Consider the following 18,736-nt stretch of genomic DNA (forward strand, 5'->3'; position numbering starts at 1 on the left):
TAAGATACAGTGTATTTTAGTAGCTTTGAAAGTATTGTGAATGTATGTAAAGTACAAAATAAATGGCTTCAGTGGGTTAAAAGACACTGAAAAAGCAAAATAGTAAAACTAATAAATTTGAACATAATCTGAAAGACCGCTCGACTGTTGCCAATATAATAATTTAATGAAAAACAGGTTCTGTCAAACTTAAGTTTTGAAAAATTTAAGATGGGCTTATGAAAGAGGTAGATGATAGATAGCAACATAGCATTAGATAAAACCAACATTAAGGAACTGTATTTTAACAAACTTCTATGGAAGGTCAAACACTAGTCAAGATCCCAAGTTCATTCTTCTTCCGGAAGGAATTGAGCTAAGAGTGGGAGGCATTCCCCAGAAGATGTTCAACAGATTTTCTTCCTCCTTTGCTGTGCTTGTCAGTTTCTACACCTTACTCCACAAGCCAGAATGCTGCATAAGAACTCACTTAACTTTAAAGTTTGGTCACACTGACTCATCTAATTAAAGATAAAAGAAGCAGGCGTGGTGGTCTACCACCCCCCCCCTTTTTTTTTTTTTCCAAAATAGTTTCTCCAAGACTTGTATACATAATTCATAGATTATAGAGTCAGAAGGGACCCAGTGGATCATCATGTCCGACCCCCTGTCCTTGACAGGAAAGAGGACCGAGGTCAGATGACTCCAGCCAGGTGCCTATCAAGCTTCCTCTTGAAGACCTCCAAGTTAGGCAATAGTACCACCTCTCTTGGAAGCCCATTTCAGACTCTGGCCACCCTTACTGTAAAAAAAAAAAAAATCTCTTCTTAAAGTCTAACCTAAATCTACTTTCCACTAGTTTGCACCCATTATTCATAGCTACTCCCTGGGGCACTCTGGTAAACAGCACATCCCCAATTCCCTGCTGTCCCCCCCCCGATAAACTTATAGATGGCTACAAGGTCACCCCTCAGCTGTCTTTTGTAAAGTCTGAAGAGATCCAGATCTCTCAACCTCTCCTTGTAAGGTCTTTCATGGAGATCACTAGTCATGTGAGTGGCCTTCCTCTGAACCCTCTCCAGATTCTCCATGTCTCTCTTGAAGTGCAGTGCCCAAAACTGGACACAGTACTCCAAATGCAGCCTAACGCTGCATCGAGGGGGAGCATCACCTCCCTTGATCTGTTGGTCATGCATCTGCTAATACACAACAAGGTACGACTGGCTTTGTTGATGGCCTCGTTACACTGCCGGCTCATGCTCATGTTGAAGTCAACCATGACTTCAAGATCTCTCTCAGCCTCTGAGCTGCTGAGGTCATCCCACTACATACAGATTGCTGGGGATTCCTCCTTCCTAGATGGAGTACCTTACATTTACCTTTGTTGAACTGCATCCTATTTCGTTCCGCCCACTGATCTAATCTTGTCCAGGTCGGCCTATATCTGCTCCCTACCCTACGGTGTATTAACTTTGCCCCATAAGTTGGTACCATTTGTGAACTTGGAGAAGGTGCTCTTGACACCCTCATCCAAAATCACTGATGAAGATATTTAACACCACCAGTCCAAGGACCAAACCCTCAGGACCCCATTGCCCACCTCCTTCCAGGCCAAGAACTACCGGTCCACCACCACTCTCTGGGTGTGGTCCCTAAGCCAGTTAGCCACCCATCTGACTGTGCAGGCATCCACTCCACAGCCCGTTAGCTTCCCTGTAAGTATAGGATGTGAAACTGTCAAAGGCCTTCCTAAAATCCAGGTAGAAGACATCGGCCTCAGCTCCTGTGTCAAGGCAGTGTGTAACCTGGCCATAAAAGGCTATGAGGTTTGTTAGGTAGGATCTACCTGCGACAAACCCGTGCTAGTTTCCTTTCAGCATTGCTTCCCCTGCTGGGCCTTCACAAATGTGCTCTTTGATGATTTTTTCCAGCATTTTTCCCAGGGATAGAGGTAAGACTGGCTGGCCTAAAGTTACCCAGCTTATCCCTTCTCTCCTTCTTGAAAATGGGCACTATGTTGGCCTTTTTCCAGTCCTCAGGGACCTGGCCAGAGCACCATGAGAGCTCAAACAGCCGTGCCAGTGGCTCAGCAATGACACTGGCCAAATAAGTTTCCTTACTTCAGATAAAAGCTAGAAAACAAATGAACAAGAGTCAGCTGACTACTACTCCTTAGTTTGGTTACTAAGCAAATACGGAGACAGAAGTGAACACCTAAGTCTTACAGATGGATCTGAAAAAAAGCATATTGCATTCAAGAGAAAAAAAGATCCCCTCTGAATTTAAGTGAGAAAAGTATTACCAGTTTAGGCAAAAATCTGGAAACCAGGATGATTTTCATAGGCACCGATAAAGATTTTTTGAGCCGATACCAGTGACCAATTATTAACAAGCCAGATTGGTTAATAATGATCCAATTGCTGATATGCAGCTCGGCAGCTTACAGAGCAGTATCCAGCCGGTAAGTCTGTTGGCGCAGAAATCGCCTAGGGGAGGAAGGGGGGGGAAAAATCAAGGCCCCTGCAGCGAGGGAGGGACTGGGGCAGGCACTGCCTAGCTGGGGCAGGGGACAGAGCTGTGCAGCTTGTCCAAGGAGTTCAGAGGGGCAGATGTCCCTGCTATACATGCCCTGGAGGAGCCATAGGGAGACATGCCGCCCAGATCTGTGCATGGGGGAGGCAATACTGGGGTTGGGGGGCTACAGCCACCCCAGAATTCACCATAGCCCCCCATAAACCCCCTCCCAGTGCCACCACAGCCCACCCCAAGCATAACCCCAACCCAGGCCCAACCCCCCCCCACCAGGAAGACCCTGGCATTGCTCCAGGCCCACAGCAGCAGCCTGTCCTTGCGTCACATGTAGATCCAGTTGCGCACATGCCCCCTGGCTCCCCTGAGGGTGCACAGAGCAGAGGGATACAACCCCCCTCCCCTCCCCACATCCCTGGACAAGCTGCTTGCAGCTGTCCCACACCCTGCCCCAGCCCCACTCCCCCCCTCGCCACAAGGGCTTTGATCTGCCCACCCCACACCACTTCCTCCCAACAGACTTACCAGCTAGACAGTGCTCCACAAGCTGCGTGCGTACATGCTGCAGCTGCATGCATGCATGCAGCTTTTAATTGGCCACATCAGCTAAAAAAGCCAATTGCCGATGACATCAATTTTTCTTTTATTGGTGCTGATACAGTATGAACCAATGTATTGGTGCACCTCTAACTTCCAAGCTGTATCCCAGCTCTAGACGCCATTTTACCTTGACCATGAATAAGTCAGTCAATCTGGATCTCACCACTAGAGTGAAAGTCAAAACTCAAATAAATCTGTTTAATGTACCCCTTAGAGCTGGTAACATTGTTCAGATGTACTCACATAAATTTAAACTTGCAGGGCTGGACCAACAAAAAGTTGCCCAACATAATAAAATTCAGTAGTGTTAACTGGTAAAGGAGTCTGCGGATTGACCCAGCTGTCTAAACTGCCAGTCCAAACTTAAGAAAAAAACAAAACAAAAAACCAAAAGGTGTGAAATAATTTTAATTTCAAAGCTTAACTGAAACTTGGCATACTGCTGAATATTTTCAGATTTCTGTAATTTCAGAATTTTAAAAGTTTGCTTTTTTACAGTTTAAGAAAAACTGGACTTCATTTATATACAATCTGATGTAAAAGCAAGCACATACAAATAGCTTTGAGAAGTTACTGTTAAAATAAGAAGCTTGGCCCTAAAGTTTTAAGTCTGTGGGTGCAAATTAAACAGAACAAAATTTATAGATCAAAAAAAGTAGGGATAAAACAAGATTTTGAGAAGTCAGGTGAATCAGTTGCAGAGGAAAATGGAGATAAGAAGAACAGTAAAAGTTTCTTTATACAATAAAGAAAATAGGGACTGGATTGCAAATGTGGCTGGATAAATCCAGTATTTGTACCTAGAACAATGCTGGTGCAGAAATATTTAAAAAGTTTTGTTTCTTCAGGTCCTTGTTCTTTGCAGGTCACAAGAAGACCACCAAGCCTACACTAAATGGGACTAATATCCCCAAAATGGGTTTGAGCAATCTTAGCTGTTGGCAGCAAAAGTTGCTGGCACATGCTACAAAGTCTTAAAAGGTTAGTACCATTTGGTAGTTGCAAAACACTATATAACATTAAAAAAAACTTGGGAACTTTCAATCCCTGAAGTCTAATTTCAAAATCCTCAGCTAACCAAGAAGGACTTCTGGAAAGGCTCTATGATCCAGAGGCTAGAGCCTCTCACAGATAAGGAGTGACAAGTCTCCAGGTGAAGATGTAAGGTGTTATATTCCAAAGACTCAAACTCTGCCAGTTTTTCTTCTTCCAACTAGTCTGTTTTATAGACAAGGAAAAAGACAAGACCAATGTCTAATGTTGCTAAAAGAGATGCCCTCTGCTTTGGAAAACTATGGAGAATAGCTCTTAGTTGCAAGTACCAAGCAAGCCCAAAGTGAAAAAAAAAAAAAAAAATGTATGGATAAAAGCTTGTTCATTTAAGGTTAGCCAGCTTATTGCTTTGCTTCATGTACAGCTCTAAATGACAGTTCCCAGTCTGCTGATAGAGAACTTGCAACTTAAGATTTGAAAGAGACCTCTGGGGAAGGGACCCTTTTTTGGTTCACAGTGAGATCCTGGTATACAAAAAACAGGGCTCCATTACTGTGGCAATACAAAACAAGTCAGGGTGTCTAGATTGTGGAACTCCCTCCAGAGGTGGTGAAATCACCTACCCTGGAAATCTTCAAGAGGAGACTGGACAGTCAACTCGCTGGGGTCACCTGATCCCAGTTGTCTTTCCTGCCTAGTGCAGGGGGGCTGGACCCAATTATCTTGTGAGGTCCCTTCCAGCCCCTAAAACTATGAATCTAACTAACTAAATAATCCAATTCCCTCTTAAATGGTGGAGATTGGCAAAAGCTCATGTACCCTTTTAACAGAGGCAGCTGGTGTTCTTTAAATTGACTTTGAGCAAGATATATTAATCCAAGCACCAGTGCCACACTAATATAGATATGCTACTTCTGGTACCCAAGCAGGTTCATCCAGAAATAGCACAGCATTTCATTGTGGCTTTTACACTTGAAAAAGTGGTCCTTTTGAAAAATCTAGATAGTTTCAAGTACGTACCATCATTAGTGACTCATGAGGCTAGAAAAAAGAGCCAATTAGGAAATAAAGGTCAAACAACTTGATATGGGAGTCTAGTGACATTCTCCCTGATATACAAGAGAAAAAAGTTAAGTATTGACATTTTAAATTGCTATCAGTTGGCACTAACACCTCACTAAGATAGTAGCTCACACAAGCTTTTGTCACATCAAGAGCCCAGAGAATTGGAAGAACTAACTAGTTCAATATTGGATGGAACAGACAGTGTTTTCTGAGACCATTCCTCAGACTTTTGCCCAGCGCATTCTTAAGTGCTTCCTATTAAACCTACTGCAGTGTTTTACCACCCTGGCTATTAGAGGTTCTCTTAAAATGCAGCTTAAGTAATCTTTGCTGCAAGATCTGCCAATTTTTTTTGCCCTTTCCCCAGCAATCTCAGAGAAGGACTGATCACAACTATCTGTCTATGTACTGGAGGATTTAGGGCATATCATGGTTTTTCCCCAAGGGGAAAAAGACAAAGAAATGAAACAAAACCCACAAATCTTTCAACTTTGTCTCTCAAGTCAGTATTTGATACAACTCCTATTCTTCTTGATGCCCACTGAATTCCAAGTTTTCTACAGCCTTCTTGAACTGTGGTGCCAAAAACTGACCACAGTAACTGCAGTTATACCTCCCATCTTGCACAAGACACTCCTGTCAATAATTCCACAAAATTAAGTTCATTCTGTTAACTAAACAAACAAAACAAAAATACCTCACATGCTGACTTCCCAAATTGTGAGACCCACTACAGACACATTCCTCCCCCCCAGGTCCCCTAATTTTCCTGGGATAATGCTTTCAGGCAGTTAATTCTCATTTTGCGTCTCAGCATTTGATTGCTGTAGAAATCTGTTTTACTGACTTTCATCTCAGATCCTCTCTCCAAAATGATCCTGACAAATGCTGCAGTCCTCCAGAGGGCTTAGAGCAAACCCTACCCCATCCCCAAGATTCATGTCATCTACAATATTTAAGAGTACTTTATTCCATCATTTAAGTAATTAGCAAAACACTCACTGCAGATTGGGCCCAGGACAGATTGTTACAGGACTCCACTTGAGAAGTCTTCCCAGTAGGTACTCTTCAAGAAAGATTTCTTAGCTTGGCATCTCCAGTTCCAATATAATTCTGCTAGTTATTTCCTTCATGTATGCTAAAATTAGTTATTATGCTCTTCCTGGCAGCTGGAGTAGTTTAACAAGTCAAAGCTGATATTAAATGAGAATCAGAAGTTGTATGAGGGGAAAACTTAAGCCAGATCAGGGTCTCAATGTTATTAAACTTTATTTGCTTATGTACCTCTGCAATTGGTTTGTGGAACAGTAGGCCATTAAAACTTGTGTTTATCCTAAACTAATTTTACATGTGCCAGAAAACAGTTCTCTGGCTAAATAAGCTGTCCCAACAATGTTTTACAGCTTACCATAAAATGTAAAAAAGTAGCTGCTTGTGTTATAATATGGTATGTTTTATGGCAAGCTGTAAAATGCTGTTGGGATAACTTACTTAGCCTGGAACATGTGTTTTCTGGCACGTGTAAAATTTGTTTTTTTCCCCCCTCCCCATACCTAAAAGCCAGTACAGGCTCAAGGTGGGTGTGGGTTATCTCTGTCAAATGTCTTATGCTGTGGCTCCACATAAGGAACTTGACAGATGTACCATATTTACTTGCACACCACACATACACTTTCCCTGCCTCCTCCCCAGATTGGGGTGGGTAAATCTAGAGACACAGTACATGCCATGCAGCTGCCAAGCTGGCTGCTGTTTTATCTGGCTTAGCATGTTCACCCTTTTACAGGTATAGATATTGGCTGAGCACTACCTTGTCTCTGAAGCAGCAAGGGAACTGCTGGTAGCATCTTAATGATGCCTGTGGTATGGGAACAACACTGCATTACTTCTTTTTCTTTATACAAGCTCCTGTAAATAGTCTTACTCATGCCCTTGCAAGGGTCTGAGACCTAACCTTGCATGACAATAAGTATTCCTTGAACTTCTAGCCATCTCTTGCAGACTGTCTCCTGGGAGGACACACTTCCTGGACAATGCCTCCAAGAGGACTTACTCCATGTCATAATGGTTAGCTACAATTTGAAGAAGAAAAAAAATGCCCGTCCCCACACTTTTTTCTACATTCTTTTTTTTTTGGAAAGCAGAGGTTCATACTCTATTTGGTAGCATGCAACATGTGAGAAAAAATGATGTCTTGTAAAATACTTGCATTTCAGAACACAATGCCTAGTCCCTGGCAGCTAAAACGCATCTTAATATCCTTGTTTGTTAATATGAATGGCTCGTAGTGTGTGTAACTAGTTTAATGCTGGAATTTCTTGCAAATCCCACTTGTCTAGTTTCATTTTTACTAGTGAAGTGTAAGAGATATTTATACTGGACTTCCAAACATCTCCTTAAGTGGGTAAATACCCTAATGAAAGTAGAGCAGGAACAGCTGAATCCTTCCCCATGCATACAACAACACCGACACAATAAGAGCTTCTATTTTTTCCAGGCATTGGAGAACATCAGCCTTTTTTTTCTAACTGGAAATAAGAACCTTAAACCTTAAAAGTGCTTCCAGTTCTATGGATGAAATGGGCAATATAAAACCTAGGTGAGATTTTGTTCGAAGTCTTTAAGGGTACTTCAAAAAGTGCTTTTCATTTTAAGACTGACTTTACCCTTACACATAGTCAACAAGAAGAACATCTTTCCAATTAATGTGCTAAAGTAGATAGATGAAACTATTAATTAACATTGCTATCGGACACAAGTTTCACAAAACAATCCAACCAAAAAGGTACATGCCTCAAGTTACCATATTTTGAGGCAAACTTCTAAATTTCCTTTTCGCCTTCTGCTTTAGATGGCAAGTCTGTCCTATGCTCTCCCCTGACACATCCATCTCTTTGGAACGTGTAGACTTGAAAGAAGGGATAGGAACCTGCTTGTTAATACAGATTGTTTTCTTCCAAGCCTCTATACCCCAGGTTAAAGGAACAATTACATTACATTTTCTTTCTGGAATGAAGTGTCCATAACTATGCAAGAATAAGTTATTTCTCAGTAAGTACCTACACATTTTGATTTTGGTCCTCATAACTTAAGTTACAGAATAAACCTATGTATTAGAATTGCATTAAGGTTTTTTGCAGTTTAAAATTCAGTGTGTGCTCCTTATACTTAAGTAGTCTCAAGAATATGACTGAAGTGCGTGAAAAGTTGAAACTTAAGTACTCTTAATAATACTGGTTAAAAATAGGTTATCTTCTGACACTATGTTGTGACAACAGAAGTAACAATCAGTCACCAACACTGAACAAGGACCTTTATTATAATAAAAAAAGTATTCCCCCTAAAGTTCTTCCATTCCCGTTTGATTCAGAGTAAAGCTTCTCCCTGGCATTCTGCTATGAAGTTAGAGACAGTACACATCACAAAACAGTCAAGTTCCCTTTGGGAATTCTGAACTCAAAATTAAAATAAAAAAATTAACTACCCATTAAAGGGCAGCCACTGTCTTTCACTTTATATTTAAGTAAGCTACAATGCAGTGTCTGTCTTGTAGGAAAGCATGTTGATATATAGAGCTGGATGCAAGAACCTTGCTTCAGGAGGTGGTGTTGGGATGGATGTACCCTGGCTCTCCATACATTATATTTCTGTCTTGTTAACTAAGGCAGTCACCTCTTCTACTTCTGTTACCAAAGCAAGCTGCAAAGCCACCAGCAGATTATTAGAATACTGAGACTGTAAAAGCAATCCAGGATATTACTCGTTTCCAACTTTCCATTTTCCACTTCCTGGTTCAGAAATAAAAATGTTAAAAGTGCACTGTTGGAGGCAAACAGTTTTGTGTTAAGAATTTTTCAGTAGAGTACCTGTCTTAACCACCACCCACTTAATTAGGTCACTGTCAGTAGTACTTGCGATTAGCTGCAAAAATCTCCAAGTCAATACACACTAGAACATAACAATCCAGTTTCCGACTACAACAGAAAGAATCTTTCACATTGGAATATATCATGTTGCGTCAGGAGGCTGGCACTGTCCAGCAGCATCTACAAAGATGCACACCACCACCCAAAAAAAAATCATGCTCAAGTACAACCAAGGTTCACATGTAAATAAAATATGAAACCCAGCAAGGAAGTATTAGAAGTATAAAAGAAATATACATTATAAAATAAATGTATTTGGCAGTCTACTTGACAAGGCTACCAAGAGTACTGGAGATAATTAGACAAATAAGAAGTAAGGTAAAGGGGTTTTTGAAAGATGCACCCACAGGCCATGTTCAGATAAGCACAGCCATGCAGGGGTCACAGACATGCCTGCAGTGCCATATGTTCAGCTGTTCTCCATGGTGAAAGGGAGCAGTGCGGTAGGTATTTTGGCTCCTGGATATCTAGGGGTAAGAAAAAGTGGAATGGCACACGTGTGGACTGTGTGTGGTGCTCAAAACTGGAGCCTTGCCAGCTGGAGCCACACTCCGGCTGCTGGCCACACTCCGAGCAGCAGAACTGCTGCTGCTACAGACCCAGGAACCCCGGTAAGGCTGCTGGAGCCAGCCCAGTGCTTACCCTTAACCTCCCCTACCCCACCCAGGATAACTTGCCACACACCAGACAGCACATGCCACAGGTATTCCCTGGGGACAGTTAACAGCAGCACAAGGTGTAGCACTGCTAGTTGTTCCAAGGGTATCAAAGATTCACACTTGTGTGGACGCAGCCATATAGGCCAGATTTATTCCCCTCAAAAAAGTTCTTCCCTTTGTGCTTTAATTAGTCTGTAGGGACCTACACAATGTTGTGCTACACATTAGAGATACTGCACTTTAGACCATTGGTTCACTTAACCGAGAGGACTATGGTTATGGAAGCCAGCTTGCAACAGCTCTGTTGCTATATAATCACAGAAGGAACCTACTAGTGGCCCAGCATGTGACATGCCTTCCTAAAGAAACTCTTGTACATACAGTACTGTACCCATTATGCAGCCCTCTTGCTAAATAGTTTTTCCTGTTGCCTCAAAATACAAAGATGCATTTTTAGGAAACAAAGTGGGCAAACATCTAATTTGAATCAAGGTAACCCCCCCCAGTCACAGTCACAATTTTTTTTTCCCCCTTACACTGCATAGACAAAAACCCTTCACTTGTAGGAAAAAATACTCCATACAAACTAATGTCACTCACTAGTCCCCTTTTAAAGGGGTCAACTAACTGAAATCAACAGTTTCACTTCTCCATCTGCTAGGGATAAAGAAGAAAACACTTTTATTAACTAATCAGAATGGAAATACTATTATTTTGGGAGTCTGCAAACAAACAGGATTGTGATACTTAAGTCAGATAATTAGAACCTCTCATGAGTAGGGACCTATTCAAATCATGATTCTGTGGAAATCATGAAATTGCACAATCTATTAAAAATAAAGTGCTGGCTCTCCACTGGGAACCAACAGTCCTCCCAGCTGCGCAGCTTGGCACAAAAGGGGGCTACCAGGCATGACTAGGCTGCCTTCCCTGCCTCTCCCCACTGATTGGTTGAGACAGCTGCCTGTCATGTGACCCCACCCCACTCCAATCAGCAGGGCCATGAGCCAACCAGTAATAAAAGGGCGAGCCGTATGACAGACAGCCCTCTCCACCAAATCAGTGGCAGGAGTCAGGGCCCCTTGGCCAGAACTGGGGAAGGGAAAGGGGAGGAAGCAACCTACCACAATAAGCTCCTAAGAAGTGGCAGCCAGCCCTGCAATCTGCCTGCAAAATTGGTCAGCCGCTGCCTCGAGTTCGGAAGACCCCTACTCATGAGGCTACATTTTTACAGTAGCTCAAATGCTTTAAAAAGTTGGATTTTTTTTTTCCTTCTTCTTCCAATCGTTTTGGCCTAAGTACCAGCTGCAGTGCTGCTGCAAGCCACATAGAAAGTAACTCCACTTTTTGGTACTAGAGAAGTAGACAACTTGGAATTTGTTTACATGTACGTGCTACACATGTATATACACACCCACACCAACCCACCCACAACTGTTTTAGCAACACAAATATAAAGACAACATACCTTCCTCCTACTGCGTCGTCTTGTGGTTGGGCCCCGGCAGTGTTCCTCTGTGAACGTCGCAGTGACCCCCCTGGATTGTTATTAGGCCGGTTGGACATTGGCACCTCTCTCCTGAAGGGACATACCCTTTCTAGACACTACCATTCACTGGGTGGGGGGGAAAAAAAAAAAGTTCAGATGAAACAGGTAAAGACACTCCAAAAAATAACACCTTTATTAAATAAGCAAGAAGAGACTCTTAATGGAAAAAAAAGGTCTTCGATTTCAGGTTAACTACTACTCTCAAAAGAAAAGACAGTAACATCATAAGTGAGGACACAGATCAAAAACCTCTTAATTAGCATGGCTGCTACTCGTATCCTATAAACAATGATAATTTTTCAGTGATATTGTCACATAAAACAAGTGCGACTTAGAACTCAGTGTCTGTAGATATCCTATGGATAAACAAAAACTGCCTTCAAACAGCAACTTGAGACAGCAACTATCATGAACCAGTGGTGTTGGTGAACATGGTAAGCTTTACAGAGGCAGGCAGCACACTTGTATTTCAGCCAATTCTTAAGAAGTGGTGCATAAGATTTATGTGGGACGACTGTTTACAGTATAGTAGTTAAAATTAGACTTTTTGGTAGTCATATTTATGTAACTTCTACATACATAAAGAGTGGATTTATATATGGAATTATTCAGGACAAGAGACCAATCTGTGAATCAGAAATCCCAGTTCAGATTTTTTTTCAGTTTGAGGAATTATAAAAACCTGAGAAAAGTTAATAAGCTTATAATAATCAAGTCAAGCATCATGGGCACATAATGATTTAAACCATTCAGTCTTGGAAAGGTTAAAAATGTCTATGAAAGCTTACAGCATTTTTATAGACATTTTTGCCAGCAACCTCTAAAGGTGGTGGGGAGGGAACCAACAACATCCTACAATGTCCTTGAAGAGAAGACAAAGGCATTTCAAAGCTTCATGCTTGCTTAGTTCCTAAGCAAAGGAAGGAAAACTACTCTACACCGTGCCAAACTAAGCTATTTTGCACTGGCAGTTTTACAGCAACTGAACTGTCGCCAGCAAACCTTACTTATGGAGTCCAGCTTCAATATTAAAACTTAACATGTGCACACACAAACACACACATTGTAGGTGATACTTTTTTTTTTCCCCCCTTATTGAAACTATATTCTACATGAAACTAGAAAGAGTGGAAATAAACTGGAGAAGGTCCAAGGAGCCAGGGTTTTGAACTGCTGCTTGCCTCTATTATCAGCCATAAACACTAACTAATGCCTGTTCATTTTTTTTGGTAAGCTTCTTAGCTTTGAAGTAAGAGTTCAGAAGTATACTTCTGAACTTAAAAAGAGCCACTGAAGTTTCTGTGAAGAGCAGATGTTTTCATATTTCGCAACAACCCTCACCCTTTGCCCAAAAGATTCTTTGCACTGAGACAGGCAATTATTTGGGCTGGAGAACCACCTACAGTTTTGGGAAGCTGTTAAGGACTAGGGGAAGGGAAGTGCTGACACGGCAAGGCGGGGAGGGAAAAAAAAAAAATTGATCCTCTGGCCCATCCTGTCTTCACCACTGCTCCTGGATGCGAGAAGCAGACTGCAGTTCTGCCCCAGGCCCTGGCCCCACACTGCCACTGCCTCGCAATCCCAGCTCCAGCCCCACCTGTTCCACTCTGCTCCGTGCCCTGCCCACCCGCAGCCTCGTTTTATCTACCCAGCAAGTGCTTCCTGCCTGCGGGAGTCCCGAGTCGGTCTCCATTGAGCCCCGCCACCTGCCGGGTCCAGTGGTGGGTGCAGGGTAGACAGGTGTGGAGAGCAAGTCTGGCAATAGTGATGACACTGGCAGCAGCAGCTGGAAGGAGAGACTGCCAACAGGGCTGCCAAGAAGCCAAGTGTGGCTGCCACACTGCCCCAGCTCCATTGTGCACCTGGAGGTGGCAAGACCAGCCATGACCCCAGCTACTCTCCCATGCAGGCCGAATTAAAAATCACTCGGCAGGCAAGACTGGCCCACGGGCTTCATTTTGTCTACCCATTCTATACGCTGGACAGTTCTCCTCACAACTCAATGTTTTTGTGAACTTTATACTTCCATTATGATTATAGTGAAACAGAGATACACAAAATACTGATTATTAAGCCACCTTGGCTATTAGGATTGCTTCAGCCTACTGAAATAAAATTCTAATCTTTGACTCCTACCATTCTAAATAAGTTAGGCCTTCAACTCTTTTGTCTTACTCCCCTCGCAAAATTTAAGACACTACCACACCTGAGAAGATATGTATAGCTTGTTCCAGCTTCAGTTATGTAAGGGTATTTGTAGAATCACCTTCTGGAAAGGAGTAGCATCAACCCAAGACTGAGTTGGCACCCATTTCCCAGAAAGTAACACTGGGCTAAGACTCCCGGAATAAGCATTTGTCCTGAAAGTTGCTCTCACTCCAACAATCATCCAGGACTGGTGAGAAACAGCAGTATCTCAAAAATATAGTCTAAATCAGTCACTAGTTTCTTCTTTTAAGGCCAGCCAATGAGAATTTTGTGATTGCTAGCTTTGAAGGGCAACACTGGAGTCAGAAGAGGACAATGATGCAGGTATAAACAACTGTTCTATGCACAGGAGTTTTCAGTACTGCTTGGACAGCCAAGCTCACTTGGCCCTCCATGTTACAGCCTCACACTGAAAAGTAAAGTAATTTTGATTTTTGGACACAAAATAAAAATATTTTCACATGATAAACTGTATAGAAGAGCAAGAACATTGTTCTGCGAGTGCCATAAACTGCTATTCAGCACCATGCAGGGGAGCCCCGTCCCATATAGTACACCTGAATGACAGCTAATTTCTTCTGCAAACGTCTGCCCAAATAAAATCAAGAAAATTCTTTAATAAAAATAAAAATTAAAAACAAAAAACAAAAAACCCCCACAAACACCAGTCTGCTCCTCATACCTCAGCCTAGTTTAAGAGAGGCACTTGCAATGCAATTAATTTGTGCACCATTTTCAATGCATTTATTTATTGTACGGTTCATTTTTACAGTTCTAATAAAAAAAATAAGGTATTATCAACAACAGTACCACAAAACTGGTGATAAGCTGCCAATTATCCAGCATAGTATACTGGTCTTAAATAGAACATCTGAATTTGCAATAAGGCTTCAGTATCCATTTTAAATAGTCATTTATTGCCAGTTTTTCCACAGATTTCAAGAGCTAATTTCAGCATTAAGATAGTCAGATGCTATTTTGACTTTAGCTAGGTACAGTCCAACAGCCCCTGGTTGCACTAAAGACTACCCTTTGCTCATGTGCTTTTACTCCTGGACAGGATGTCTGTTATGTATCCTCATAGTCAAATGCTATTGGATTGAAGTGCAAGAACCATCACATCAATTAACCTAATTTACAAAGTGAATATGTAAAATTGTTCATTTAGCTTAAGTATCCAGCAGCCATGTGTGCTGAAGGGGATCTAATTACTTGAAACCAAGATAGGGAAAAGGATGTGGAAGACTTCTCCTGATGTCATAATATCTTGTACTAACACACATCTCCAAGGGAAGGGAAGGGACCCCACAGCATAGAAAGAACCAGGTTGCACTAGTGCCATAGTGAAATCGATGCACATAAAAAACACAAAAAAAAAAAAAACCAACTGGATCTGTGGTGTCCAGAAGAACAATATGGTTACTTGCTTGCAAAAGGCAGCTGATCTCACAAGATGTGTAGACAGATTTCTAGGGAGGAGTCTACAGTCAAAGTCCATGTGGGTACTAAACAGCCTAGGGAAGTATACTGGAGAAGTCCTGGAGGCTAAAGTTTGGGCTGCTAAGCAGGTGATTTAAATTCAGGACCTCTATGTCAGCTTTCCCTGAAATGCTTCCATTTCCATATGCAGAGCCAGCTAGACAGAGCCACAATCTGAAATCAATGGACAAGATGTTGCAGGGCAGGGGACAGCATGTTTGGGCAGAGCACCTAAAACACCCACAGCCTCAATTTGTAAGATGTTAGCATCCAGGGGTGGTGGTGGGGGAGGAGCTGCGAGGGACCCAATTCTTTTTTGTGGCAGCACAGCCACTTCCCCACCGTCTGCCCCAAGGTATATGTGTCAAGCAAAATTCCTTTGTGTGCCACACTGGCATGTATGCCAGGGTTGCCAACCCCTGAAGTAGAGAGAAGGGATTTAAAATTTATTAGTAACCAGGAAAACCTTTTAAGACAAGATAAGCCTGTATAGAAAAAGTGTGGGCTCCACTTAAACCAGATTGCTGGCACTAAAAATTAAAAAGTTTGTGGAGAAATTTTTAAACTCAAAACTGGAGACAGCCAACAGCTGCAGAAAAGCAATCCTTGAAGTGAGGGACCTCACAGTTTGCTCTTGAAAAAGGATAAGGAGGAAAGTACAAGACAACAATCAGATACTTGATCAAGTGGCATGCACAAACATAAGAAGGGGAAAATTTAAAAGCATTTCTACAAAAGATAGAAGCCTTAAAAAAGGAGGGCATGAACTAGAATGAAGGTATTGACAAAAAGAAGGATTCCAGAGAGAAACAGTGGAAAGATGATCTCAGTGGGATCCTTTCACACCAGAACACAAACTATACAAGAATGACAGAATAGAACATACCTCTGGAGGAGTGTCACTATGTCAGAAGACAGTATAAACAATAACAGACTATGATTTGCTAAGGGACATATTCGAGAAGCTGCACAGTGGGACATGCAATAGTGGCAGACTGGGTAAATACCTCAGAGTGAGATGCAGAGATATTCCTTTCTAGAACAACTTATCTTGGAAGCCACAAAAGAAAAACAGTTCTTAAAAACAAAAAACCAAACACAAAAACAAAACAAAAAACCAAATTTTAATTAATACTCAGAACCTGGTGTAAGAGCTCTCTAAGTGAACTACTGTAATAGTGATCACAATATAAATCAAAGTTAACATCTTTAACTTTGATTTATATTGTGATCACTACTGAAGTACTGAAGCCAAGAAATCCACTACACTGATATTTAAGCTTCAGAAAGTGAAAATTTGAGTCTTAGAAAGACTTTAAAAGAAACTAATCAAAAATGAAAGAGTAGGGGTGTACTGATAAAGATTTTCTTGGCCAATACTGATAGCCAATTATTAATTCAGCCAAATCAACCAATACCAATCTGATATTTGATTTACAGGAATGCAGCCAGGCAGTGTGGAAAGCAGCTCCTTGCAGGTAAGTCTGTAGAACAGAAGGGGCATGTATGGGGAGGGCAGGTAGGCTGCAGATGGAGGCAGGAGGTCCTATGCAGCCAGGGCAGGGAATGGAATCTGGGGCCAGGACAGGGAATGGGGCACAGCTGCAGGTGGCTCATCCAGTGGATCAGCATCCCAGCACTTAAATGGTGCCAGGGACATGAACTAAAGCTTGGTCGCATGAACTTTAGTTCAAGAGTCACCACCACCATTTAAGATCATAGACACTTTTAAAAATCGGAGCTGAGCCAAGTGGAGTGAAGGCAGATGCAGGCTGCTCACTGTGGGCTTGGGGCTCTCTACCCTGCTGTCTTTGTCCTGGAGGCCCCACGCCAGCCAGTCACCCCCTTTCTGCCCAGCAACAAGAGACACAACTCACCATCCCTATTGATGCTAGGTGGGCAGGGAGCACACAGCCAGCACAAAGCCCCTGGGGCAAAGGCAGCAAAGTGGAGAGCCCCAAGCCCACAGCGAGGAGCGTAGCCCACATCTACCCCATGCACAAGTCTGTGGGGGGCACATACCCCCTCACACCTCACCCAGGGGTTGCAGAAAGCAGCGGGGACTTGCTCCTGCTCCCTACTTGCCCCCTTACCTCCTGGACAAGCCACCCACAGCTCCATCCGCCTCCCCACCCTAGCCCTGGGTCCCATTCACCACCCTCCTGGCTGGGCAGCCCTCCCAGCCCCAGCTAAGGTTGCCAACCCTCCTGGATTGGCCAGGAGTCTACCTGAATCAGAACTGATCTACTGAAGTGACTACTGAAAGCAGGACTGGGCTGTGCTATGGGGGAAATGGCTGCCCTGATCCCTGCCCGGTCCCAGCCCCAGCCCCCCCCCCCCCCCCCCGAAACTTTCCCCCCAGGGGGTATGCAAACACCCAGCCCTCCCTTCCCCCTTCTCCCTCTGCCTATGCCCACCCATGCCCCTTCCCCTCCACAGGCTTACCTGCAGGGCACTGCTCTCCACACTGCCCAGCTGCATTCCTGGCCACAAGCATGCATGTACGTGGTATCCAGAGGCCCCAGCCAGAAAGCATATTATATTTAACTAGTGAAGATTATCAGCTTCACTGATCAAAAAAACCACTAGCAGCAATAATGCTAATTTTCCTTTTATCAGTGCCAATCCAATATATAATAAATCGGTGCACCACTAGAAGAGAGGCCATTAGGAAGCCCGAAAGCCATTTAAAAACCACCACTAGAGACTCAAGGGGGGCGTTTTTTGGGTTTTTTTGTTTGTTTGTTTGTTTTTTAAGTATACTGCAAATCCAAAAGTATGCCGAAGCGGTCCAATAAAGACCCTGATTGGTTTTATAACAGATCTAAGATAACCATCAAAAGCCAAAAGGTATCGTTAAAAAACTTATTGAAACTGAAAAAGACATGGGAGAGTGCACCAAAACTAAAGAAAAAAAACACAAACAAGAAATTACACAAATTCTGGCAGGTAAAGCATGAAAGCATAATAAGGGAAATCAAAAAAGAACAAGGAGCACTTTGAAACATATGCTAAAAACTTTAAAGCAAGGTTTAAGTGGGGAAAAAATAAAACCAGCAAGACAGCTAAAGAATTGGTAGGACCCAAGATTAGACGACCAAGATGAAAAAGTGCACCGGCCTCACCCCGTCAGGATCGGGCCCCTCGGTTGACAAGGTAGCAGTGCACCCGAGGATGAAAGGGTGACACCTGAGAATTTAAATGAATTCTTTGGATCAGCCTTTACTGCAGTATAATGCGGGTCAAGTTAAACTGATGTGATAACAGGGTTTTTTGTTAAGAGCAAATTGATCAATTAAGCATTAATAAAAATCACAAGGATCAGATGATATTCACCTGAGAGTGCTAAAGAACCATAAGCCCATCCTCAAAATGGGCTCCAGAGGCACTCTTGGGAACTACAAACTAGTGGATCTCACTTCTATTCTTGGAAAATTGCTAGTACAGTAAAGAATAAAAAGCAGCAGTCGTATGGGTTCATACAATATGCCAAGAAAGAGTCAGCATGGCTTTCATGTAGAAAAAGCTTGTCTCAATTTGGTGGAATTCTTTGAAGGTATTAAACAAGCACATGGACAAGGGGGAAATTCAGCTGACTTGACACATTTCGATTTTCCAAAACTTTTAGCAAGGTCCCTTACCAAGGGCTCAAAAATATAGTAAAAATAATAATAAAAAAAGAAAGTCTGAATTGCCACTCCAAAGGATTGGAGGGAAGGTCTTTTGGTGGCTCACAACCTGGTCAAAAG

At 42.6% G+C, this 18,736-nt stretch overlaps 1 protein-coding gene across 7 annotated transcripts in view; it reads right to left on the reverse strand.

The window, feature by feature from the left end:
• Positions 1–18,736, reverse strand: part of TRIP12 (thyroid hormone receptor interactor 12) — a 124,697-nt gene that overhangs the window by 75,249 nt on the left and 30,712 nt on the right. For all 7 annotated transcript variants that reach the window (XM_090054336.1, XM_090054339.1, XM_090054338.1 and 4 more), the window contains one exon: positions 11,220–11,366. In XM_090054336.1, the coding sequence (XP_089910462.1) occupies positions 11,220–11,317 (98 nt within the window). In that variant the 5' untranslated portion in view covers positions 11,318–11,366. The remainder of the gene's footprint in view (positions 1–11,219; positions 11,367–18,736) is intronic.

Source organism: Crocodylus siamensis, chromosome 6 (assembly GCF_052110815.1).
Source record: "Crocodylus siamensis isolate JL-2025a chromosome 6, ASM5211081v1, whole genome shotgun sequence".
Classification (NCBI taxonomy): domain Eukaryota; kingdom Metazoa; phylum Chordata; order Crocodylia; family Crocodylidae; genus Crocodylus; species Crocodylus siamensis.